General features: G+C 34.5%; 6 protein-coding genes across 12 annotated transcripts; 3 read left to right on the top strand and 3 right to left on the bottom strand.

Moving 5' to 3' along the window:
* Nucleotides 1–168: 168 nt before the first annotated feature.
* On the bottom strand, nt 169–5987 carry LOC136342363 (uncharacterized). Of its 5 annotated transcripts, none has more exons than XM_066288086.1 (7): nt 5438–5987; nt 5241–5342; nt 4732–4976; nt 1383–1859; nt 1056–1331; nt 839–1003; nt 169–659 (listed from the first exon to the last, which is right to left on the bottom strand). In XM_066288086.1, the coding sequence occupies exons 1-7, from the start codon at nt 5475–5477 to the stop codon at nt 384–386; spliced, it is 1581 nt and encodes a 526-aa protein (XP_066144183.1). In that variant the 5' UTR covers nt 5478–5987; the 3' UTR covers nt 169–383. The 5 variants fall into 5 exon arrangements, with proteins under 5 accessions (XP_066144183.1, XP_066144191.1, XP_066144210.1 ...); XM_066288094.1 differs by having other exon boundaries at nt 4732–4964; nt 5438–5986; XM_066288113.1 differs by having other exon boundaries at nt 5087–5342; nt 5438–5484.
* Nucleotides 2408–4707, top strand: LOC136342497 (putative ankyrin repeat protein RF_0381). Its single transcript, XM_066288360.1, is given in 2 exon segments — nt 2408–3940; nt 3943–4707. Coding segments are annotated over 2 exon segments (1140 nt in total). The 5' UTR covers nt 2408–3279; the 3' UTR covers nt 4422–4707.
* A 355-nt stretch (nt 5988–6342) lies between the features above and the next one.
* On the bottom strand, nt 6343–7843 carry Ctu1 (Cytosolic thiouridylase subunit 1). The gene is made up of 5 exons (XM_066288155.1): nt 7621–7843; nt 7212–7562; nt 6968–7156; nt 6712–6916; nt 6343–6654 (listed from the first exon to the last, which is right to left on the bottom strand). The coding sequence occupies exons 1-5, from the start codon at nt 7663–7665 to the stop codon at nt 6344–6346; spliced, it is 1101 nt and encodes a 366-aa protein (XP_066144252.1). The 5' UTR covers nt 7666–7843; the 3' UTR covers nt 6343.
* Nucleotides 7844–8086: 243 nt separating this feature from the next.
* LOC136342387 (uncharacterized) lies at nt 8087–12463 on the top strand. 2 transcript variants are annotated; one of them, XM_066288134.1, is made up of 3 exons: nt 8095–8233; nt 10016–10111; nt 10573–12463. In XM_066288134.1, exons 2-3 carry the CDS (start codon nt 10054–10056, stop codon nt 11805–11807), a joined length of 1293 nt encoding a protein of 430 aa, XP_066144231.1. In that variant the 5' UTR covers nt 8095–8233; nt 10016–10053; the 3' UTR covers nt 11808–12463. The 2 variants fall into 2 exon arrangements, with proteins under 2 accessions (XP_066144240.1, XP_066144231.1); XM_066288143.1 differs by lacking the exon at nt 10016–10111 and having other exon boundaries at nt 8087–8233.
* A 1191-nt stretch (nt 12464–13654) lies between these two features.
* Nucleotides 13655–21988, top strand: LOC136342342 (probable sodium/potassium/calcium exchanger CG1090). 2 transcript variants are annotated; one of them, XM_066288064.1, is made up of 13 exons: nt 13655–14048; nt 15410–15592; nt 15661–15807; nt 17228–17287; nt 17338–17479; nt 17532–17642; nt 17704–17881; nt 18064–18353; nt 18409–18576; nt 18630–18815; nt 18867–18969; nt 19023–19153; nt 19225–21988. In XM_066288064.1, exons 2-13 carry the CDS (start codon nt 15413–15415, stop codon nt 19422–19424), a joined length of 1896 nt encoding a protein of 631 aa, XP_066144161.1. In that variant the 5' UTR covers nt 13655–14048; nt 15410–15412; the 3' UTR covers nt 19425–21988. The 2 variants fall into 2 exon arrangements, with proteins under 2 accessions (XP_066144161.1, XP_066144151.1); XM_066288054.1 differs by having other exon boundaries at nt 13656–13948.
* Nucleotides 21989–24371: 2383 nt separating this feature from the next.
* Nucleotides 24372–25339, bottom strand: SNRPG (small nuclear ribonucleoprotein G). The gene is made up of 3 exons (XM_066302457.1): nt 25181–25339; nt 24959–25106; nt 24372–24541 (listed from the first exon to the last, which is right to left on the bottom strand). Exons 1-3 carry the CDS (start codon nt 25210–25212, stop codon nt 24491–24493), a joined length of 231 nt encoding a protein of 76 aa, XP_066158554.1. The 5' UTR covers nt 25213–25339; the 3' UTR covers nt 24372–24490.
* Nucleotides 25340–25677: the final 338 nt, after the last annotated feature.

The raw sequence follows: 25677 nt of genomic DNA, 5'->3' as shown, positions 1-25677 counted from the left end.
TTATCCCATTATGATATTCCTGAAGTTTGATAGGCTAATTTACGAAAAAAAAACAGCTTATCTTACTTAAATGTACATAAATAAATTTCTTTCGAGACGTATTTATTTTTAAATAATCGTAAGGTAAACGAATGATTGTGAATGAAGGTGACAACAAAAACCCTAAAGTAAAAATGAGCTTTTATTTCGTATCAAATAAGAAAACTACAAACACTCGATATATCAAAGTACAGGTACTACGACATTTTAATAACATTGATCAGTCTTAAAAATAACTATGTATCTACTTAAATCTACGACTAGAAATCACGTTTACTCAACACAGCCAAAATATAACACTCCCTTATAAATCTAACTAAACCTTACATAAATGACAATATCCACTAAAAATCGTGCAAGTTTACTTGTAACCTGTTAAATTCATCATCGCTTAAAAACGACCATCTATAGCCCAAAATCTGAGACACCTCTTTCTCAACCAACTCGTGTAATTTGCTGTTGGTTTTTAGCCAACTGTAAAATTCATCGGTCCACTCCAAACTTCTGGGCCAATCACATTTGTCAAAAACTGCATTTTCGCGAATGTGCAACCATTTCAAATTACGCCCTGTGTAAGCTAGCAAAAGTACCGTTGAAGTAGAGATTTTTTCCGTTATTACCTAGAAGAGGAATTAAAACATTTATTTGTTAATCTAGCAAATTTACTGTTGCCGCATTTTCCGTAGCCGATATGAGTTGAATTTAAGCAATAAAATTGGATTTTTGCCTAGTCAAACAGCAAAGTTTCGCAAACATTGCGATGAAAAAATAATTACGATAATAAAAAGTCTCAACTAACCAGGGTTGTAAGATATTTGCAAGACCTCATAAGTAAGACCAAATTCTCATCGTTTCTATCCGAAAAAGATTTGTCCGTTTGAAACTTTGGTATATTCAAATGTCCGTAAGTTCTTAGATCTTGTCCAAACAGATCTATGGCAGTTATTAGAGTATCAGCCGATATCTGAAACAAGAACTTCAGTAACACATGTTGCATTTTTAGCAATAAAGCTTGCCCCAATATATGGTGAATCATATAAGATGGTTCGAATTGGGGCGCCTTCCTGCCACACCATAGATTTGACATTTTTTTCCTTGCCTTCCAACTGCAAATGCACGCTCAGGCCTTGATTCTGCAATCGAACCTTTTTCCAACTAGACGGAGAAACAGGTTTAATGAAACCTCCGTCTGTGGTATATCTATTCTGTATTATGTGCAAGTGCTTTAAATTGGTGAAACCCAGCAATTCCACCAAGTCGTTTCCCAGGTTTTGAGGACTGATGTGTAATTCCTAGAAACGCCATTATAGCAAAGGGTTACTATTTCTTAGTGAGCAACTCACAAAAAGATTCAAAAATACTCCAACATGCAATATCTGATATGGCGTTTTAGTGGTATTAACCAAACTCAGTTTTTTTAAGCTTAAACAACAAGTCTGGCAGACTTCGTCTAACAAAAACTGGGCTTCGCTCGGTTCCAGCATCAAATCTACTAATTCCAGACTTTGCAGTTTATTCAAATTGCTCATGAGTCTCTTGAGCCCTTCTAGCAACTTGCCTCCGGTTCCAAAGAGTCGCACTCTGTCTTCATCATCTTCTTCGTTCATGTCGCAGGGAAATGTAAATTTTAAATGATGGATATTGTTGCCAACACCGATAACCTCGTTGTTTCTAGTGATTTGCTTCTCTATGTACCAGGACAAAATGTTCATAAACTCGTATAAGTTGGAAAAGTTGAACATGGGTCTGATGATGAGTCTTTTGATGTTACGGCCAATTGTTTGAAGGCAAAGGGATGTTCTGAGATGGTCGAGGACGTACTGGAAAGAAAAATAAGTTACGTTAATGGTGTGAATTCTGTAACAATCTTTTCGTTAATGTCACATTCCTGATTGTTGTAACTACGAGGAACTCTTTCAGATTTTTCTTTCATTTGAAGTGATTTAAAGAGAAATCCTTAAGATTTCTTGAGTAATATGTACGTTTCTGGGACATCCACGCGGTTTGGAGAAATTAAAATTTCTGATATTCCTTGTTCCTATCTAAACGGAAACTTCTAAATAACACGTGATGGTCTGAATAATTAATACACATTTTTCACACACAAGGCAACAATCAGGGTTACGTGTTAAATTGTTTGACGGATTAATAAGAAAGTTTGTATCTGCAACTGGTTAAAGGCATCAGCTTCCTTAAAGGATGATTTTGTGTTTCCCCGATATTCTTATTTATGTTATGTAGTATACGAGCTTATCGATGAGAGTATAAATATTTGTACATCTGTCGAAACACAACTGATGAATCGGGTTGATAACGGCTGCGAACCTTAATAATAAACAAATAGTTGTTTCTAGCGAATGATTCACTTAATACTTAGATAGTACTATAATATGTGTGTAGTAATCAGTCGAATAAATGTTTGTAAATTCGGATATTTAGTGTTTGTAACATAACCAAATAAGTGAAATGGAATTAGGCCTTTTATCTACAATTTTCATCAACGGTTTGGAAAACTTTGAGAGCAGTTTAACTGAATTGGTGAAATCTTTTTTATGCAACGACAAAAAAAACTGCTTAGTCTTAGAATCTACTGATACTAAACCAGTAGCAATTTTAATCTTACAAACCTTAAGGCAACTGACCTTGCAAAAGGACTTTCTAAAATATTTAGATCGGAAAAATCAAGTTTTCGCCGAATGGCAGCAGTTATGTGATTTTATCAAGGAACAAGAGGAGTGGCCGGATTTCAATAAGGAACTGTTCGTTTTTTAGATGACGCAGAATTCTCACTTAACAAAATACGAAAGAGTTTTGAAAAATTTAGTGAGTATGTTACTAGAAAAAGAATGCAGATCAAAGCTTATTTTGATCACACCAAAATATGAAATATTGAACCGATGCTTGGAAAAGGTGAAGATTGCAATAAAACTTCCAGTGAATCAACTTAATACACATCAGGAAGAAATTCCAAAACATTTGGTACAGACACCTGAGATATCTCGAGCAATGTATGAAGCGACGTTCAAAGGTCAGTTTCGAAATATAAAGGATACGTACTTGCCTTACAACCACATCTCTAACAAAAGTGCTGGTCAAAATAAAAAAGAACTTTTACTCGCAGCTGCAAATGAAGGACAAAAAAACAGAACGAATTGTTTATGCGTTGTCTATGCTAATGTACAAGTACGGAATAAGCGTAACCCTCTGCACCTTGCGAGCCGAAAGGGCCATAAAGCTGAAATGGTGAAACTATTACGGCATACTATTAACATTGATCATCGAGGGCAATATCAAAGAACCGCCCTACATTGGGCCGCAGAAAAAGGTCATAAGGACATAGTAGTGCTACTTTTAAGGAAAGGGGCTAACCTAAAACTAACGGATAAATGGGGTTTTACTGCCTTGCATTTGGCAGCGCGAAATGGGCATTTGAATGTCTTAACAGCTATTCTAGACTACAACAGTATAATAATTAATTACAATTCGGAATCTAAACAAACAGCTTTGCACTACGCTGCTACCAATAACCACACAGCTATTGTTCAAAAATTACTGGACTTTCGCGCTAAAACTAATGTGAGTGATGCCAATGGGAACACTCCTCTCCACTATGCTGCAAGTAACGGTCACAAGATTGTTGTCTGCAAGTTACTGCAGCAGGAAGCTAAGGCCTGCTGCAGAAATAAGAATGGGAACACTGCAATTCATAACGCAGCTATCAACGGTCATCACGAAATAATTGCTTGTATTCTGGAAAAAGGAGGAGATATAACTGACAGGGGGCATTTAAATCGGACTGTTCTCCATATGGCTGCAGAAAAAAATCGCGTGAATTTAATCAAGTATTTTATTGGACTTGGGGTGAATAAAAATGCTGTTGATAGTCAAAAAACACTGCCTTGCATTTAACTGTGAGTAATGCGCACTTTGAAACAACTTTATTACTATTAGAAGAAGGGGTTGAAATCAACAGCAAAGGGCAGCGGGAAAAAACGCCTTTACAATTAGCTGTTGTGTGGGGCAACATTAATGTTTTACAGTTATTATTAAATAAGGGAGCTAAGTCTGAGTTCAAAGACTCCAACGGGTGGTCTGCCCTCCATTTTGCGTGCCAAGCAAGAAAGAAAGACGTCGTAGAGCTATTAATTGACCATGGAACTGATGTAAATGCACTCAATAATGATAAATTCACCCCTCTACATTTGGCTGTATTCCAAGGAGAACTTCAGATGGTAAAGCTCTTAGTAAGTAAAGGTGCTCTTATACATGAAAAAAACAACTATGGCCATACCCCATTAGATTTAGTTGAGGGGGGTGGCAAATACCTAATAACGTGTTTTCTAAAGTCAAAAATTAAAAGTATTGAAGCCAAAAAGGATTGATTATATTTTTGCATTATACTGTGTTATCTTATTAAAGAAAATGCCGACGTTTGGACTGCCATTTCTATCTTTCTCAATGGTATTCTGTATTGAAGATGTATATGTAGGATCATGCAGGTACCCTTTTAATTTGAGGTGTGAAAGATACTGGCTACCACACACATCACAGTTAGAAGGTAGTGCCTGGCACGCAAAACGTTAGTTTTATTGTTCTACACCCACTAATTTGAACACCTGCAGTACATAGAGTATGTTAATACTATCATTATAAAATTATTGTTTACAAGTGTCTAATTTATTTATTATTTACCTGCCACCCCAGGTAATAGTTGAACTTGCTCCTAGTTAAGGTTTGGTCCTCAAGTATAAATTCTCTCCATACATAAGGCAAGTAAAATACCCTATTCCAATTGCTACACACGCAACTTGCATAGTATCTCTCCTTGATGGAAAGGTAAGCAAAAATTTGCTCCAAAAGTAAATCAGGCAGATCGTTCCATTGGGAATAATCTTCCTCTGCTAACGTTTCCTCCTGATCTATGTCTATAAACATAGCTACAACAATGTTTAAGCAGATTTAGTACTGACCTAACTGCATGCATTAGTGAATGTGATATTAATATTATAGTATGGTTTAATGAATTCAGTTGATGGAAAACACCTACCACAAACAAATGTTGATCAGACATAAATGAGAGATCACAGTGTGTCTTGTTACACTTTTTGAGTTAGGTATAAACTGCAACAGAAGAAAACTACATTGGGACATAATTGACATGTATAGAGAAAAAGGGCTTAGGTGAAAATGGAACTGACTACCTTGACTTCCGGAATACGGCCTTGACTTATACATTTCAAACCACTCTTTTTTGCAAAAGGCGTGATGTCTATCCGTTTTAGCGAGGCGAGCATTTTTCACATCTAAAATAAAATGCGGCTTGATAGGAAGTTAAAGATGAAGAGCTATGGTAGGTATTTTCAATGCTTAGAAATATAGATCTAAAGTTGTTTCTTACCTTCTTCTTTCTCATCTACAACCCAACCAGCAGAATTCATGGTGATTTGTGTATAGATGTAAGAATTTCTACAAGATGTATGTTTGTCAAAGTGTTTTCACTCTCTTAACACCAGTTTAGTTGGTGAAACGTTAGTAAGTTAAATAACCGACGAATTCAGTTTCACCTAATTTTAGCCGGAAACTAATTATAGCACAATCTCTGCTTCCATGTTCTTATTTTTGGTTTGATTTTTTTCTGGAACAGACGCTGTTTTAGTGCGTATGTTTATAGAGCTAATGGCAGTCGAATTTCTTATGCAATTAATACAATATTTGATCTAGAGCTTAACGGAGTCAGTTTCGAAATTAGGGGTAATTTTTAAGGTTATGTTGCAAGGCTTGGTTAACCCCCTTTCAGGCATTTGTTATATGCCTCAATTATACCCTTAGAAGATTATCAGCAGCTTAAACTATTGAAGAATTTTTATTCTCTGAAAGTCTTTTAATGAATTCCCGAAATTCATCTAATTTACGACTATCTAATCACCAACTAACCTATGCATTAAGGAAAAGACATTATCATATGATACAGACCGCAAAAAATACTGAAATCAAATGCAAAAAGATGCGTAAACGTTAAAGTCCATGGGACGATAAAAGAAACAATAGAGGACGAAATTGATTCCGAATCCCGATAAATTAGCTAATTACATTCATTGGTGGAAGTGTTTTTTTTTCACTATTAGAAGTAGTAACACATCAAGAATGTGGAGTACTAGATATTACAGAACATTGCATTCTTTATTGTTTGAGATCACACCATTAAAGGACGAATTTCGATGTTGCATTTAACGCGACAGTCAGAGATGGGAGAACTGAGGACTTTATGTTGGATGAGGAGATGTAAAAGAAAAAAAACACAACTTTAGGTGATACTCGCCAATGCTTTATTACACAAACACTTGGATTTTTGTGTCTCACTTTTACTTCCTGTATTACAACTATTAACTAAATTAAGGGGATTTTTGTTAATTTCAATTCTCTCATTCTCATCGTGGTTTTTCAATGTTCTTTTAACCTTGCTAGATTTGCCAATCCCTAACCGGGGAAGACCTTTATTCAGTCCTTCCAACAGTATACAAGCCTTACATACTTCCTGTGATGAAATATAATTACACCTGGTACATCGAGTTAACGTGGGAATTTTGGCTGATTCATTAACTTTGAGATTTTCACCTTAAAATGTCCCCCACTGCGATATTCTAAACAAAAACCTGATATAACAGAGCTTACCTGATTGGATAATATTCATTATAATAGCTGGGTCAATCTTTTCTAAGTCTTTAAGCAGTACCCTAGCATGTCCTCGGTAGGCATTTGGAGCAAACACACATTCAGTTGAAAAATATACTAATTTTCTAAAATAGGCATACATGACTATTTCTTTTTCAAATGTGTATTTTAGAGGTTTAACCCGAGGAATTCCATCCCCACTATCCTGAAATGCAACATATGAAATTTAATTAAAATTTTAATGGTATTTACTGACAGTTATTATGGACGTGCATCTTGTTAATCTGGCCAAATCCCCTCGAAGAATATTCATAAGCACAGTTTCAGCTATGTCATCAGCATTGTGTCCAGTGGCCAGATAATCCACCTTAAGTAAATTGGCTCCTCTATCCAGAGCCTGCCTTCGAAACACACCACAAAAAGTGCAATTATTTTTTCTCCCTATCTACAAACAAACACTAACTCGAATTACTAAATTTAGTAATATCTTAGAAACACACTTGTGCTACAATGTCATCCATAGTCCAACCATACAAATCCTTGTAAGACATAATTTTCAAAGGCATCCCATAATCATCTCTATTCTGTTTAACTGTATCTAAACTGTCATCCCTGTAGCCAGTAATGCCTTCATCAATGGACAACAAAACCAAATTTAAACCATAATTGTATTTTTCATTTAATAATTTCAAGACATATGCAAGAACAGTTGAGTCTTTGCCTCCAGAAGCTGCAACTGCCACAATGGCACCTGGTCGGAATAGTTTGGCTCTTTGGATTGTGAAATGTATTTCATTCTCAAATGCTTCAAAGAAACATTCTTTGCATAATGCGTCCCCAGTTTTTGGCCTCTAATAGATTGTGGTAGCATTAGAGAAAATAACCGACAAATGAATTTGTGTCACTTACTTTTAAAATTGCGTTTTTCCCACATTTTGTTGAACATGGTGCCATAATGATTAAGATGAATTGGGTGAAAGTTGTAAAAAGGAAAGGTCACAAATTGTAAGTAGATATTCACAAGAGCGACAATTTACAAAATTTCCCTTTCGTATCCTGATGGAAAAGCAGAAGTGTAAAATGAAAGTGAGGTTAGAAGTATTATTTTTGTTGTGAAATATCTCAGATATGTGCAAAGGTATGTATATATATATATATATAAGGAAACAACAACCTTAATTTAAAAATAAAAATAACATTGCTATCAGATTATAAAATGTGTTAACATATCAAGTTTAAGAAAAAAATAACTAAACTTTGACTAAAACTTCCTTATAACTTACCAACTACAGTGTCGCCACATTTCCAATTTGTTTTTACATCTTAATGTGACAAATGACTGAATCATGTCAATCACAACGACATATCCCTTTAATTTTTTTAATTAATCCGCCATTTTAGCATTTCCCAAGTCGCCATTTTAGCATTTCCCAAGTTGGTTTTGTTTGTTTATATAGATATAATTATATTGAGTTGTATTGAATTATTTGCCGGTTTATTAGAAAACTTACAAGTTTAAGAGGTATGTATCTCCTCTATTATAATAACGATGATTGTGGTAGGTTTTTTTTAACAAAATAAGTATGTACTTCCAAGTCTACTTATAACGTTCAAATAGTTTTCAAGCACGGGACATGCATTAAATTGTATCACTTATTGGGGTTCAACCTTATCTCTATGGTTTATTAAGAGTAGCTTGACAAACCAACAACTAAGTGTATATACATACATATATGTATATATATATATATATATATATATATATATTTGTGTCTAGTAAATAGTTTTAGCAAATCTCACAGAAGAGTAAGGAGATAGTAGCTATTGTGTTTATAATACATATTCAAAATATTGAGAGTGTACTTCAATACTGTAATTGTCTAATTCTATGTTTTGCATCAGTGTCACCTTATATAGGGGTAAACAACTACACAAAAATAAAGTACTATTCTATTCTAAGATTTTGTAACATTTTTATCCATTTATTGCAGTAAAACGCAGTCTACAGCTTTGCAGATATTATAATAAGTTGCTCAAGTTTCGTATTTTCAGGCATTATTATATCGTTATACCAAAATATAGAAACCTTAATTATTCTAATACTGCTCAAAACAAATTCAGCTTCCAGAGGGGACGAACTGTTCTGGATAAAAGCACACAGAGTTAGACTAGGTCAGATTATTCAAGGTCGGTGAGTAGTGTACTGGGATATTTGTTTGAAATCTGTATATATTATTTTAAAACTTAAAGGTCACCTGGTAAGTTACAAAAATTTAAGTTCTAATCCCAGTTAGAAATATCATAAACACCATTGGCCTTATTGGCCAATCTTGTTTTCTCTCAAAAGAACACATTTGAGTTGGTCAATGAAGGGGCTAAGTGGTTGGATCTTTTGCAAAATCTGAATAAAGGAAAAAGGGTTTTGGAGGATAATTGTGATAATGTTTTTAACTTGGATTAAATTTTAATTTTTTTATAATTCACCAAGTGATGAGGGAGTTTTCACTTAATCACGGTATTGAGGTTCAAACCAGAGAGCAATGTACATTCCTGCCTAACCATGAGTGAACTCGACCTAGTATGATTCTTTGTGTGCTGGTGTCCACAGCAACAACCTGTGTGAGTTGGATTTGTTTTTTTCTGGCGGTTTTGTGTAATTAAGGTTTCTGTATTTTAGTTTAAGGGTCTTATGCGTAAAATATTATAAGACCACAGATTGACTTCTACTTAGGTTTTATAACATTGGTCTGTTAGAAAACGCAGACTATTTCTACAATAATGTTATCCATTTTCTCTCTATATTTATCAGAAACCTGCAATTACCTACTTGACATAATCAACAGCAATTGGCAGTACTGCCTTTGTAGTTCTTTTATATATTTAGCCACAAGTCGTTTGTTTAAGGGTGGCGATGTAATTTTGATAAAATTACTTAAAAGCAGGCCTTGCAATGAACAAATAGCAATCTAGTATGGTTTTTAATGCCAACACAGGCGTGGTCGTTATGTGAAAACACAAAATAATCATGGTTTGCAATTAAGCGCGTTGATGACTTGCAAGCGGATGCCCAACCTTAAACAACGCCGCAACTTATTTCAGACCCTTCTGGCTAATCTAAACTTAGTAGTACCGCATTCTAAGTGGTTGTTGTATCTCAGATTGTACGCCGATCAGTACAACTTTTACTGCGCTAAAAATAATTTCTGTTTTCGTTTAGTACAATCAAGTAGAAGCTTTTACATGTTTTAGTACTACTAAATGCTAGCTGACTGGGATTTTAAATTTTAAATAATGTTTCCCGTAGTAGTACCAGGCCGAAGACCTTGCCGTGCCGCGTTTGTAATGAGGAAAACTGTACGTAACGGCACGAGGAAATTGGTTTGTGATAAACGATTTCGAGGTGCGTTTCTGCTTAGAGACATCTTTGTATTTTTCTTTGAATTAAATGTTTTTCAAAGTCTAGGTACTCAATTTTGAAGCATGTTGGTTTTCATCTAACCCAAATCTATTGCCCAGATCTAAAATGAATTAAGGAGATCCTTACTTAATTGATAATCATTTTTTTAATTTTTGTTAAAAAATGGCTCTACAGGGTGTTTCCTAAACATACAGTTTAAATTTAAGGGAATAACAACAACTGAAAAGTTTCCGAATGTAGACAACAAGACAAAATTGAGTAAATTGATTTTTTTGAATAATCCGGTTTTTTCATAAAAAAAATATTATTTTTACAAAATGAGTCTACCCTATGAGGGGGGAATTTAAGATAACCGCATCACACCTATTTTATAATTTCATCAAACAATGATTTCTGTGAAATCTAGAAAACACGAAGTTGAGTAATCCAAGTTTTTTTTTAAGGGCTAACAATGGACACCCAAGTAGAACCGTCGCTACCACATGAGAATGGTTCGCAAATAGAGGACCACACAGATCCTCCCACTGCCGAATCCGTAACCAATGGGAAAGAAACAATAAAAACTGTCTCTAAACCTATACCCGTACGAGAGAAAAGAAGCCGTTCACGAACTCCTCAAAAGAAGAAAGAAAAAAAGACCGAGTCTGCAAAATCTTCGAATGATACTTCGAAGGCGAAGCTTGAGGAAAACCCAAATTGTCAAGAGGCTCAAAGTCCTGAATTAAATAAAATTGAAGAGGAAAGTGTCAAGAAAAACGGACATTCTGAAGGAGAAAAAGTGTTTAAAACAGGAAGAAAGTCTGGCAGAAAGGCTGCAAGTGAGCATGAAGATGTTAATGGCAAACCAAAGACTGAAGAGATTGAGGTAGCTCAACCTGAAAATTCAAAATCCAGTGATTCTGCTAAGGAGGTAGTGGAAATGGATACTTTAGTTTTATCCTCAGATGAACCAGATCCAGAGCTCCAATTCGATGAAAATTCCGACATGGATTCAGCTAAAGGATCACCAGTGCAGTCCAGATGCAAAACCCGTAGGTCTCATACAAGAAATATACCCACGCCTAAAACCCCGAAATCTATCGATTCTGAATCGGAAAACAATTCTGTGGCACCAACACCAACTCCAGAAAATCTCAACGACACCACTGAATCAATTGATCTTGAAGACGTTTCAACAAGGGCGGAGACACAAAGCGATTCCACTAGAGTGGATTATTTGAAAAATGAGTCTTTACTTTGTGGTGACAAAGACTACTCGGATGTCAGTCGCGAACGCTCTTTGAGGGTTACCGTCAGACCGCTTTCAGCAAGAAGAACAATCCGGCCTCTGAACGATTCCTATCGGCAAAGGGCATTTAAGAACGCCCTGAACAAATCGGACCTTAATGATCCAAATACATGGCAAGATTCCACTGACCGTATCTATGGAGTTAAGAGGAAGAGAAGTGAAAGTCCCGAGGGAACTAAACGATTCAGAACTGAGACTACCGCTGGTTTCATGTCGTATATTTCGAGTCCGTTAACTTTTTTGAAGAGCAAATTTACTTCTGAAGAGAACACGAGCACACCGAAACTTATTGGATATAAAGACAGTACAAGTGAGATCCACGGAGAGGGGACCTATTCGGAGGTTGTTTCCGAAGATCAAGAGAAAAGGAACAGGTGCGTGGTAATGTAGGAGAATTGCACCTTTATTTAGTGCGATTGTTATTTTTATCTATGAAGTTCATAGAGTTAATTTTGACGGTATATGACTGAACTGAAAGATAAGAAAATTGTAAAATGAATGCCAGATGTTTAATGTCTATTCTAGACCCGTATTTAGTTTGTTCAATACTGCCCTTTATAATAGTATTAGATTGACATAAAGTAGGGTATACCCATGATTTTTATTATTCGGTTGAATAGGAATGTAATGTTTTATGGATATTTGATGCCAAAAATGATTACGCGTAGTGAAGTGTGTAGAAAAAACTTTGGTTTTAATAAATCCGTTTTTAAAACGCCCTCTTTCCCTCTTTGAGTAGGTAGTTATAATGGGTTTGTCGTTTATATCCTCCCTAGGTAACGTTCTAGTTGGTTATCATTTTTTTTTAATTAGAACTTTATTGCGTAATGAAGCATAAATTTGTCGAATTTAGAAATTTTCCATGTTGTCTGTTTTGAGTTTGTTCCTCCATATCCTCGTTAGGTAACATTCTGGTTCATTATTATAAATGATTGATTTTATAAATGACTGAACTAAATTTAATAGCCTAATGACGAATTAATTTGTTGATTGTGGGAGATTTCTGTTTAATTTTTTTTTTGGTCCAAATACATGTATTCTCTGTATCTATATTTAGTTTTTGTCAACAACATACCAAGTCTGGGTAGGTTTTAGAGTTTATGGATAATTTTTATGAAATAAACGTTTAGAGGCGATCAAAAGTGTATAGATGTAAACTGTATAAACATGTAAGGGATGTGAGGGACTTTGGTAACAGCTGAATTTTGATAATGATATACGACAGCAACGATTAGATCGAGAATAGTATTATCTTCTCCATATTGGTTTTTTGACCCTACAAATCTGCATAATCCAATAATTTTTCTTCCTTCATTTTAATTTCAAAGTTTCGTTTGAAAAATTAGAAATATATACAACGCGTTACGTGGATGTGTTACTTGTGCAGCTACAGGTTCTGTGCTAAAATGCTTTATTGACAAAGAAAGTTCATATACACCCGTAAATACTGTGCTACATAATTACAGGGTGCTAACACTCCAAATTATCGACATTTTCAAATGAATCGGTTATTGTTTATGAGGTAGACACAATTATAGTGACCAAAGCACTCGAGTCTTCATATTTTACCACCTCGCTTATCTTGCAATGTGTCAACACTTTTACACAAAAATATGCGTAGATCTTGCGTTTCTTTCGAATGCGATAAATTTTATATTAGCGCAACTCTGAAACCGTTAAAAAAAGAAAAATTAGTTAACATTAAAATTGCATTAAAAGTAGATAAAGTTTTATAAGCCAACGCGTCTTTGATGCTTGATAATGATCGTTAAATTTAACGGAATAATACTTGTTTCGTTAGTAAAGAATGATGATTTGTCTGAGAAGCGTAAAATCAAAGGATGTGCATATGTTTTAGTTGATAAAAAGCCGATGTTTGGTTGGTGGGTCTGGAACTTTAGATAATATTTAACTGTGACTGAGAATATTGTGTAATTCCACCGTGCTAAAAATACCCGATTTTTTCCGCAATATTATTCAGAGACGTGGACTTCTTCTTTTTCCGGACTCTCAAATGATCTTATTAAAATTGGGATTTTTTGTTTTTCTCACTAACTTGAGCAAACATATCCTTCCATTCAATTTACGGAGAAACCTAAACTTTCTTCCCGCTTCTTCGGGAACTCAAACATGGTAGTTAGGTACTTGTAACGGTATATGCTATGTTTTAACGAGATCCAACCCAAGTCCTTGAACAAGAATAAATATCACTTCGAGTGGGAGCAAGCTACTCGAAATCAGTATACAAACTAATTTCAACAAATCGAGTCCTTTTAGCTCTATGCGCCCGATATCCATCAGATTAATAATAACTCCAAATCGCTAACGAGATTGTGATGCTCCACCACTGTCTCGATCGGGCTTTATTCCAATCCCAAACAGTTTCCATTCTTCCGCATGCGTCGGTTTTCCGGCTAGCAGCCGCTGTGGCTACGCCGTCTTTCCATTTCCATTAGTTTTCCCAATCGGCCTAACGTCGAGGAAAACCATCAGAGTTTCCTTCTTGCAATCCGTTCAATATTTCGGTCTAGGTAAGTTCAACCTCGGTGTTAAACGTAAAAAAATCATTTAGGGTAGTGGTTTGATGATTGATTTTAATCGGTGTTGGATCTGAGTCGATAGGGCTGTTAGGTAAGTACATTAAAAGTAAATACGTTGATTTAGAAGTAAGTCGTTTGATGGAGTTTGCACATTTGCGGTAAGTGATGCTCTTTGTGGGTGAAATTGATCAGGGGTTTGGATAACGAATAAGTTTAGTACATGTCAGATATATTGGATATAATGTTGAATACTGAGTATTTTCCATGATGGATGATTATATGATAAGACACATGCACGGTAGATTTGATAACAGAGAGGAAAAAGGTTGTATGAAGATTGATGTTTACAGGGAGAGATGTAAATGAACGACTCACGACAGCAAATGTACTTATGGCCTTATGTGTATTTTCTTACACATATTAGCTCTATTACATACAGCATGCTGTTATATAATTTTCTACTAATATATAAAATCATTTAAAAAAATCCCCTTCTAATGGTTTAACACTCACTTTTTTGTCAAGAAATTACGTGCAAAGAAGCTCAACCACCTGTCCAATATAATAATTAAAAATTAATCAACTTGTGCTCGAATGTATTAACAACTGTATCATTTTTACTTATTGTAAACTGTTGCATCTCAATGAAAACTAACTCCTCGATTATCAATACCTATATGCACCTATCGATTTCAATCAGCTTTAGTGTTATATTGCACTATTTCAACCCTGCATAAATACACTCGGGATAGATATTTAAGTTATTTTTTGCAGGTACAGTTTGTTGAGGGACAATAATGATTGATGGCCCGAAATTGAAAAACGAAATTAAATCAATAAGTTACCCGACTGAATGGCATCTCTTACGCCTTGTAACGTGAGAAAGTTGGTTGACTTCTTCGTCGTTTCTTAATGGAGAGGTTTCTAGGTCATTTTAGAGGGCAAAAATCGTATACAATGCAAAAGGAACTAAAATTTGATTTTCCTCTAGCGTTTTTTGTGGACAAAATTAGTCTTCCACTTAACAATGGAAAATATTGGAATTGTTACAATTGTGAAAAAACATGAAATTGATTACTTTTATGTACCATAGCGGTCCAGGACTGTTTTCAGTCCTGCACTGCGACTTGAAGTCTGTTGCGGCCCACTCAATGTATGACGCCTGTTATGCCCTACAAGTCCGTTTCTTTTAGTGTGTGTTCAGATTTCTCGTGAATCTCATTACTTCTTTAAATGACGTTTACTAAGATTTTCTTGTCTCATTCTGTGTCTATATAAGGAATATCAATATTGGCTGAAAAAAATCATACTTTTCTATTACGAGAATTTGCAGAAGTTCGTAAATTAATTGGGGTTGTGCGGTTCTGCTTCTGTTCTTGATGTTCAGACACGTATTTTTGGTTTTAAAACTGGAAAAAGTTCGATATTATAATGCCTGTATAACTTTTGCAGAACATGAGAAGATCCGGACGTCACAAGTTCATTAGGATATCGGTGTTTTTTCTAGTCTACTCAATCATTCACATAGTCTCAGTACGATCCGATAATAAAGATGCGAAATTGCAATCCACATCCACTACTACCGCCACTAAAACTACAAGTCAAATACGCACCAGTATGGTCCCCGGGAAAAATGTAAGTAACACCAAGGTATTAAGCTTATAAGAAAATGTACCATATTGACACAGCATCTTTTTTACTAGAAACAGAATTCAAAGGCTGAAAATGCCTTACTTTACCCGAAGAAAATTAATGAATTAATTAATTTAGATGTGAGCCCGAGTGAAAATTCGAAAATGGAGCATGGAATGCTGCTGGTAGAAAGTGCAGTTGGAAAAGTTAGTGAAATGGTATGTAGGTGTTATATAAGGTGTCTCAGGAAAAGTGTCTACAATGAATATCTTTCCTATTGTTTATTAAAAAAAAACTCCAAAACACTTCAACTTTTATAGGGAGGAGGACATCATTTGGTGAAAAACTTATTTACGAAATGTCATCCTTCTACCTCTAAAAATCACCTTTTTGGAATTTTCTAATTGGAAAAGGGATTGTACCGTATCTCGTTCGAAGAATAATTTTATTCTCTACATGATCAAGCTTTAATTTATTATTTATTTTATACGTCTATCTTTTAGAAATGAAACATAAGTTAAATGACTCGATTTTAACCATGAATACTATTTTAATAAACGCTAAAAGTGTACAGTTAGACTCGAAACGTCTCGATGTCCCAAATCTATCAATAACTACATTTCTCACATTCAACAATTTATTGATATTTTACTCTGCACTTGGGTTTAGTACTTCATGGCACGATATTGCATTGCAGTTCGTTCGATTTTTAATTTGATGAGAGATTTTTGGGTGGACACATTGTTGGACCATTTTTCATTCCTGGAGACTTAGATGGAGAAAACTATCTGCAACTTCTACAAGACACCATATTTCCCAGGATATGTAAAATAGTTGGACAAGATCACCGTTTCTTAGAAAAACAACTAGTTTTTCAACAGGATGAATTGGTTTTACACAACACTGCTGCTGTCCAACAATTTGTAGATGAAGAATTCCCTAAAAGATGGATTGGCAGAAGAGGTGGAGTGCCTCGCGAAATCTCCTGACCTCAGTCCCTTCGATTTTTTCTTATAAAAACATTTGAAGAACAAAGTTTATTACACACATACTGGTTCCCTTGAGTTACATACCCAAACCGTCGAAAAGTGCAGGTGAATAACACCAGAAGTATTACGTAATATGTGATGCCGTTTTGAGTATCAGCTGTACATGTGCATGAAAGTCAATGGAAGTTACTTTCAACATTTCTTACGATAAAATAAATAAAATATCAGTAAAAACGATTAAAATAAAGTTAATACGTTTTTATTTAAATTGTACCAGATCGTCGTACAAAAATAAAAAACAAAAGCTTCAATATGTAGACAATAAATTTACCTTTCGAATAAAGGTAATACAGCCCTTGTTCCAAATTTGAAAATTTCAAAGGGCTGGTTTCTGAGGGTAGAGAGATGTTATTTCGAAAATAACTTTTTCACTAAACGATGTTCCCTTCCTTATGAAACTAGCCGTGTTGTAGCGTTTTTTTAATAAACAATAAAACAGATATTCAGTTTGGACACTTGTCCCTGGGACACTCTATATTAATAATATGAATAATTAAATGTATTGTTTATGAGCACAAACAAATTCGTGTTAGAATATTAATCCAATTTAACTTTACGTGAATATAGAAAATTATTTTCACTATTTCAGGTAAAAAAGGACAATGAAACTACTTCGACACATCAGTGCACTCCTGCTGCAATACGTCAGGTAGGTATTAACTACTGCCTTGTTACGTTAGTAATTCATTTGTTATGTAGTTTCCTAGACCCATCATGTCCCAGCAGACAAGAAGGCATGGAGGCATTATCATCCATATAATTGTGGCTATCTACATGTTCATAGGTCTGGCCATAGTATGCGATGAATATTTCGTGGCTTCCCTCGATCGAATATGTGAAGGTGAATCGCATTAAAAATCACTTGAGAAATTACTAAACATCACAAATTTTAGAACTGAAAATGTCTCCAGACGTGGCAGGAGCGACCTTTATGGCTGCTGGAAGTTCTGCGCCGGAATTGGCCACTGTGATCATTGGAGTTTTCTATGCAGAAGATGATATTGGTACCCTGATTTAGTATTTTATCAAAAATACGGCAATTAAAAATGCATGAATTTCCACTAGGCATATCCGGAGTGATTGGCTCTGCAGTCTTCAATATAATGTTTGTCATCTCGGTTTGCGCTTTAGCGACTGGTACCATGGTTTATCTTAACTGGTGGCCTCTTATACGAGACTCTACGTTCTACGCCATCTCAATATTGGTTATGCTGGCAGTTATCGTGGATGAAGACGTAAATTGGTGCGTTCAAATTGAATTAAATGGATGAATGCCCTGACACGGCTTTTAAAAGACTTCCTATATTTAGTGCTTACTCTTTAGGATAAAAATCACCTCGCTCTTACCCTACTGAAGATATACTTACACATCCAACCTGAACTAACATCAATTCATTGAAATGGTTGCTCCACACCCTTTATTAGGTTCGAGTCTACAGTAATGCTGGTAATCTACGCAATTTACTGCGTGGTCCTACATTTCAATCCGGTCCTGGAGAAATGGGCACATACGCTGCCTGTCCCGTTTAAATCTCCAACCCCCAACGAACAATCGGGGTTAGTTAGCTACAAAAACCTGGAAAACGATAACAAGCCGAAGCCTGCAAGTTACGGCATTGAGTACAATTCTTTCGAGCAGCCCCAGCCGCCCCTTCAAGAAACCTCTCAATGGAGCCCTGGAAATGAGTGGAGCCCGGAAAAATATCCTGCACAAAGTATGAAACATCGTCTCCTCCTAACAACTGTAATAATAAACTTTTGGAAATAAAGCATTCCACACAGAACCGTTGAGTGGGCCCGATTTAAATCAAGCAACAACAGACATTCCTGTTCCTCAGCAACAAGTTCAGCCTGTAGTAGCGCCAATTCAGCAGGATTATTATAAACCTAAAGAATACGATCCCAGCGCTAAAGTTAATCCCTTGTTAAAACCTGCAGGTAGGTACCAACTTCAGGTTCTTAAAACTTCTAGTAGTGACCCAATTTATTAGATGAAGCAGGGCTATGGCAGAAAACCAAATGGGCCGTTTTATATCCCATCCATTTTTTCTGCATTTACACCATGCCCGACTGCAGGAGTGAGACATACAGGAATTGGTACCCCTTTACATTTTTCGTGTCAATGCTCTGGATATCGTTTTACTCGTATTTTATGGTGTGGATGATCACAATTATAGGTATAATGAACGAAAAAAAAAATCTTTGATCGCAATTAGGTGGGATTTAAGGGTACACAATGGGGGTTCCGGATACGGTGATGGGGCTCACATTTGTCGCCGCTGGAGTCTCAGTTCCCGACGCTTTATCCAGTATAGCGGTCATCAAAGAAGGGTAAGTCTCGTCAAAAGCCAGCAATAAAAATTGCAGGTAAAATGTTTCTTCAGATATGGAGATATGGCTGTATCCAACGCCATAGGTTCCAATGTGTTCGACATCTTGGTATGTTTGGGACTTCCTTGGTTTATGAAGACCGCCCTCACGTACCCAGGATCGCATATAAAGGTCATCAGTAAAGGTATTTCTTGTATTATTTTCTTAGAATTAAGTCCTAAAATGTTTATCAAATTTTTCCTTCTGGTTTATAAGGCCTAACGTATTCAACTTTGTCGCTCCTTTCAACGGTGGCATTCCTGGTCATAGCAGTTCACTGCAACGGCTGGAAACTGGATAGAAAATTCGGAATAGTCCTGATGATTTGGTATCTCTTATTCATAACTTTCGCTAGTCTTTACGAATTGAACGTTTTCGGTTACATGAATCCTCCAGAATGCCTGACCGACTATTAAAATGAATCAAAGATTATATAAGTATATCGATATTGGTGTTGCCTATTATAGGATTTAAATTATTAGATCAAGGGAGTATATGGCGTATTAGTATTTATTTTTTATCTATATTGATGGCTGTACAAAAAGTAAAATATTTCTTCGCACTTCTCTTTGAGAATGACAATTTCCGCACAGGGAAAACGTATAGGTTTCTAACAAAAAAATCTACAGGTGTTACCGCTAGATTAGTGGATGTAGTACCCGTCCTTTTAGCAATAACCGTCAATTTAAGTTCAATTATCTTGTAGTAATGAAAGGAATTTAATAGTGCAATTAACATTGTAATGGAAGATCTAAAGCGAGTTAGAATACCACAAATCAAATATGGCTTGATTTGCTGAAAGCTTTAGTGGTTAAAAATTTTTATAAATTGAAATAATTGTTAAATTTTTAAAGCACAAAACTGCGCACTTATTTGTACTTCCAGGTTTAAGTACTCTCAAGTCTTATTTTATTCCGGATGCATGATTTTGTGCTCTAGACTTTTAGTACCTACAGGTGGGTAATAGTAGTCAAATCTGGTTTTAACTGGCGACTTCGAAGTTCACTGACCATGCGAATCAAAAGTGATTAGTCACGAACAATCAAAATGTTTGTTAATAACACGCATTAAATAATAAATCAAAATAAGGGTAAAATTTAAAAGTATGTAGTAGAAAAATCAGACTGCTCGTCGATTCAAAGTCCATTTGACCACAAGGAATTAATGGAACATTTCCACTGAAATAATAAAAGTTGGAAACCTAATACGGCTGACAAAAAAACACATGCTGGTTGAAAATTATGGAATAATCTAAAATTCATATAAAATTCAAATTATTTTTAGATGAGTTGAAAACTTGGCTTCTGTATCTGTTTCACTTCCTGACCGCACTATCCTCCACCGCTCTCATCAATGAGTTTGTCAATTATGTTACATTATCAACTCGTATGAAACAATTCTCAAAAATTTTGGTCAGATTTGGTCTGTTTTAACAGGACACGTCCATGTCCCGGGTAGATAGAGAAAAATAAGATTGAGTAACAGGAAAATTGCATTTCTATATTTAGATTTTAGAAAACACCCTATAGTTTCGAAATAGCGATAGATATCAAAACGAGGTTTGCGGCGATAAACAATTCTCAAACATGGAGCTAATGGTATATAAGTTAATTTTTCTTTATTTAGTCGGAAAATGGAGATTTCATATTAAAACAATCCAAGTCTGACCACCTTGTACGTTATAGATACAGTTTAGTCCCTGAATCACCTCGAGATAAAGTGTTGCAGTGCAGAAAACTTGAACACATTCAATTTGAATAACCCGATAGTTTTGAACTTGAATTAAACATAATGGAATTCATATTTACTCCATTATGCTTCAACAATATTCAAAATTTTATAATTTTAATTCTTTTATATTTGTGCTTCCTGTGATTTTAATTAGTCTTCCTTTAAGTTGCTTGATTCAAGTTCCTTTCTCTTCTGAAAGTTTGTTGTTAATACTGAGCGTTACATACATTCAGAACACGCTCCTGTAATTTCTTTGCATATAACAAATTCGCTTCTTTCACTGCTAGTACCAAGGGATAGAAATTATTAAATCCCTTTAAAAGTGTGTGGTATGATAATTTTAAATTAACAGCGTTCAATTAACAAATAATTACTACGGCAACAAAACATACTTAGTGTCAATACAAAACTAATTTTTCACGAATTGGATTATTCGCTGTGTGTGCACAAAAACTATTAAAAAATACGTACTAAACTACCTGCCAATAATATAGCATGCAAAGGCCTCAGGTGAAGCGATGAAACACTGAGACTGAGTTTTGAGAAGTACAACTACAATATAGTGTTCGTATTTTCTTCAAAACTTCTGATTCAGCCTGGCTCTGTTCTAAAGAAATTGTTATTTATTTATCTAAAGACCTACCTACATACATCGAAATGTGTAGAAATTTCACTTAAAAAATTATGCCAATTTTTTTAGTTAGTATAGATCTCCTATGCTATAATGTGTTTACGTAATCGGGTGTTTCTTAGCATATTTATCTAAATACTTGAGTGTATAATAAAGTATGAATGTAAATTTACCCACAGACCAAACAAAGATATGTCCTGTAATTAATTTTACTTACCAATAATTAATTAGTAATCAATTATGTGTTATATTTACATCATCCTTCAACACATGGATTTGTCTTCTTATTGTGTGTTTACACGAATTTGTGAATTTAAATTCGATTACCTACGCATCTATTAAAAAACATTGACATTTGCTTTTAATAGACGCCTCAGTGTTATAGAAATGTAATTATTATTAATATAAGTAGATCAGCGGCTCTTCTTCTATTTCTCCTTAGGACAAATCTCCCTTGCAGCAACTATAAGACTAGGAAATACGATTATTATTGTAGCCCAATGTGGTGACCCATCGTTTTTAATAATCTAAATAGTAAAAGTAACTGTGACAATAATAAAGCCTTAAAAATGTTCATAGGCTATCATCAAAAAGACTCATAAATTAGTTTGATAACCATCTAGTATTATTCTTTAAATCATTGGTCTTTCTGTTAGTACCTCTATTATAGAATATAGACAAGTAAGCTATATCTATTATACTATTACTAAACTATATATAATATACTTATCTGTTCTAACTCGTAACAAAAAATTACTAAAAGTTTTCGTGGTAACTTTCACGAACTCTCTCTCATGAGAGTCACTTTGACAGTTGTTTCGAGACTGTCTGATGTTGATGTCTATATGCTGAGCTTCTTGCAGCTTAGAAAATGGTCGAAGAAGGGAACTATCACGCCGCGAACTTGTACACACGGTGACAGTCGTCGTGATAGTTCCACAGCTACCAAGAGTCTGCAACAGCTTAATGGCAACTATCGTTTGTCTACTTGGTGAGACCTTTTTAAATATACTATCACAGCAACAACTATTACAAAAACTATCATTTGGACACAAGTCTTTGTGGCGCAGATTTTGGAACAATCTTCAAAGGACTATATTTTTGGAATAAGGTTACATCACAACTGATTTGACGACTTAACGATATATGAATACAAATTCATGAACTAAAGTTAAATAGTTGATAAAGGTCCATGGTCAGCGATAGTCCGCAATTTAGTGTCAACTTGCTATATGAGACTTCAGACGAATCAAACTTCAATTTAATTGACTTTTTGGTCGATGCTGCGACACTTCTGTTCATTAAGCCCACAAATTCTCGATGATTATTTTAGGTTTTGGGTACTTACATGCGTTACTGTGTAGTCCTTATCTTAGGTTTTGTCTAGCGATTCTGGCTTAACGCAATCATGCCAATAATGGGGACGTCTCGTATCTACAAAAAAGTTAACTGTCCAAATATGCCTCAGGCGGAGCCAATCGAGAATTTCGAGGATTTACCTGGTCGCGAGTATATGCGATAAGGACTGGACCTCATACCCAGAAATAGTGTGTAGTAGGATCTATTTACGATGAGAGTGAGAATTAAACTACGGATCATCGTAGATATTGGACCTTTTTTTTTATTAATTGAGGCTTAAGAATTTTCATTCTTCTGTTTATAAATGTCAAACCCACTTATTTTCGAACTATGTAAAGTACATTGAAGATTGCTGGAAATCTTGCGTTTCACATATTATTACTAATCTTCTTCTCTATAATATGAATATATTTAAAAACCAAACCGACCTTAGCCCAGTTTTTATAGATCCTGATCATCCTAGAACTATTATAAATGAGCTCTATTTAGAATCAATATTAAGGGCTTTAATAGACGACAGTATTTTAGACAGTATTAAATAGTTCGAATGAACCTCTAGCAAACGCTTATGTCAATGGACATTAAACTAGTTTTATTGTAAATGTTCCTTTCAGATATTAATTAATTTGAGTTTCATATTTCTTAATTTGCAATGAGACCAGCTTATGTCCAAGAAAAAGTTAAATGTTACCTATATGTATTACAAAGTATATTGTATTAATTGTTGATTCTTGTTTAAGTGTGAACAATATTATTAATGTAGCACCATGTACTAAATTTGCACTATACCTACATAAAGTTTTAAAGTCAATAAAAGTCTTTTATTAACTACTTTTGTTGTAAGTGTAATATTACGAAATGATGTAGTGAAATAATATGGTTTAGTTTGGAAATGGAGCAGTTACGTTTGTGAATGGTTGCTTAAAGTGCAATTTGGATTTCCAGCTCATAATAAATCAAGGGAAAAAGAAATGGTATTTTTACTGTAATTTGTTACATATCTGAAAATGCAAGTGAGAACATATGAAGCAAATATTTATTACTTATTCACGAAAAAAATCATCACTTTTCTAGTACTTTTCCACATAACTGGAAATAAGTGCCAGAAAAACTTATATATATATATATATATATATATATATATAACATATACTAGTTATACACTAGTAAATTATTTTATTGAGAAGTTAATGGTCTTTGACTTGAACTTATTTTTACAATTAAGTATTTCTTCAAGTACTAGTTATAACACAGTTGAATGACAGGTTAATAATGACACGCATAATCGCATGACTTACCTGATTTGGTAATCGGCCACAACGTCATCATCTCCATTCTTGTTTCATTTACTAAGGCCATGGAAACCAACATTAAACAAAATGTCTCTGTTAATGATGAAATTCAAGACGCATTGTTATTTAATACATTGGATTTCATTTATTTGTAATTTAGGAAACTGTAATGTAATTTTATTAAAGCTAGTTAAATCTAGTAGTAGAAAAAGCGTATGTACACCACGATTGTGCAATACGCATGACATTTATGTATGTTATCATTTTGTGTTGCATTTCACAAATAGTGTTTATATATCAAATAAATATTATTATAATGAATATTTAAAGGTGTCAATAACAATTCAAACTACATGGATATCTTACAGTTTAATTCTAGCACAGTTGAATACATAGGTGCTTAAAGCTGAAAACTTTATTTGTAGTTTAAAACTATTCTTCAGCTTTTAGAACCATAGAGAGGACAGTCCTATATTCTATCTAATGCCTCGAGCATTACTATACTGTTCCCCCTAATTACCTAAAACCAAAACATACTATTAAATTGGTTGAAGCTATAGTATATAGGGGTAAATATAATAATGTGGATTGTGACAAGAAATAATGGAAAAAAGCATGTGAATTATTCTTTATTTTCTGAAAAAATTTTTAACTCTAATTTTTGGTTAATTTATAAAAAAAAATTGAAGTCCTCTTCTTAGAAGTCTTCATTTTCCAAAAAGTCTTTTGTCATAATTAGAGTTTATGCATCATTAAGCTGCCCAAAAGGCACAATGAGCAAAATCCCAAGTAAAAATCTGTCATGATCTGCTAAATTATGATAGTTGGAGTGGAATTGGCTATATTTTACAATTTTGTAACAAATTTTTAAGCATGATTTGGGTGTAAATTACTAGGTTTATGTTAAAAATTTGATGAGTTCTTAAATTGAACTTACCACCATGCCAATGTTGTTCTTTGAGCCATCTCTGCATTCCTCGATACTCTCGTCCACTACGAGATTCATGAAGGGATCAAATCCTCGCAAAATTCCAGTAACTTGTCTGCCCCCGTTGAGTTTTAAAGACAGCTTTTTGTCCATAAACCTTAAAGAAAAGGGGTATGAATGATGTAGGGATGCATTTCAAGTTAACTTGTAGCGAATCGATGTAATACTTACTTTTTTAATTCTGGTGGATGTGCTTTGGACATGGTTTATTAATGTGGGATATGCCTGATTAAAAAAGAAGTGAAATTAAAGAAGTATAATGATATTACAAAAGAGAATGAGCCGCGTCTTTTTCAACAAAAAAAGAAAATATTTTTAGGTTATGAATTCTCTTATGAAAATTGGACTTTCAAATCGATATCGACTCCAATTGACATATACATATGTGTATAGCGATTCTTATAAGTACTTTTTTACGGTCCAAGAAAAATCTAGAAACATTTTGAACTAGCGTAATTCTTCTTATATCAATTTCCTTTAGTTTATTTTTTTAATTCTTTCATATTCACATCTATCCACGATGTGATCATAAAAAGCAATATAGCAATAAAACAACTAATTTGCATAGAGTCGGGAATTTTTTACTGAAACTAGTTATAGTGAAGTCGGAAAAATATGGAAAATCTCATGTTGCTTGAAGAGAATGATGTTTTTTCCTATGATGTATC

Source organism: Euwallacea fornicatus, chromosome 1, assembly GCF_040115645.1.
Source record: "Euwallacea fornicatus isolate EFF26 chromosome 1, ASM4011564v1, whole genome shotgun sequence".
NCBI classification, from domain to species: Eukaryota; Metazoa; Arthropoda; class Insecta; order Coleoptera; family Curculionidae; genus Euwallacea; species Euwallacea fornicatus.
This window is presented reverse-complemented; position numbering and strand designations above follow the sequence as displayed.

Coding starts and splice junctions, on each gene's coding strand:
- LOC136342387 (XM_066288134.1), top strand. CDS start 10,054: ATGAGGAAAACTGTACGTAACGGCACGAGGAAATTGGTTTGTGATAAA. Junction 10,112..10,572: donor TTGTGATAAACGATTTCGAG/GTGCGTTTCTGC, acceptor TTTTTTTTTAAG/GGCTAACAATGGACACCCAA.
- LOC136342342 (XM_066288064.1), top strand. CDS start 15,413: ATGAGAAGATCCGGACGTCACAAGTTCATTAGGATATCGGTGTTTTTT. Junction 17,480..17,531: donor CCTCGATCGAATATGTGAAG/GTGAATCGCATT, acceptor CACAAATTTTAG/AACTGAAAATGTCTCCAGAC. Junction 19,154..19,224: donor TATAAAGGTCATCAGTAAAG/GTATTTCTTGTA, acceptor CTGGTTTATAAG/GCCTAACGTATTCAACTTTG.
- LOC136342363 (XM_066288086.1), bottom strand. CDS start 5,477: ATGAATTCTGCTGGTTGGGTTGTAGATGAGAAAGAAGAAG. Junction 5,343..5,437: donor TGTAGATGAGAAAGAAGAAG/GTAAGAAACAAC, acceptor ATTTTATTTTAG/ATGTGAAAAATGCTCGCCTC. Junction 4,977..5,240: donor GCCGTATTCCGGAAGTCAAG/GTAGTCAGTTCC, acceptor ACATTGTTGTAG/CTATGTTTATAGACATAGAT.
- SNRPG (XM_066302457.1), bottom strand. CDS start 25,212: ATGTCCAAAGCACATCCACCAGAATTAAAAAA. Junction 25,107..25,180: donor CATCCACCAGAATTAAAAAA/GTAAGTATTACA, acceptor CTTTTCTTTAAG/GTTTATGGACAAAAAGCTGT. Junction 24,542..24,958: donor AGAACAACATTGGCATGGTG/GTAAGTTCAATT, acceptor TTTTGGTTTTAG/GTAATTAGGGGGAACAGTAT.
- Ctu1 (XM_066288155.1), bottom strand. CDS start 7,665: ATGGCACCATGTTCAACAAAATGTGGGAAAAACGCAATTTTAAAA. Junction 7,563..7,620: donor GGAAAAACGCAATTTTAAAA/GTAAGTGACACA, acceptor ACAATCTATTAG/AGGCCAAAAACTGGGGACGC. Junction 6,917..6,967: donor GATGCACGTCCATAATAACT/GTCAGTAAATAC, acceptor GTTGCATTTCAG/GATAGTGGGGATGGAATTCC.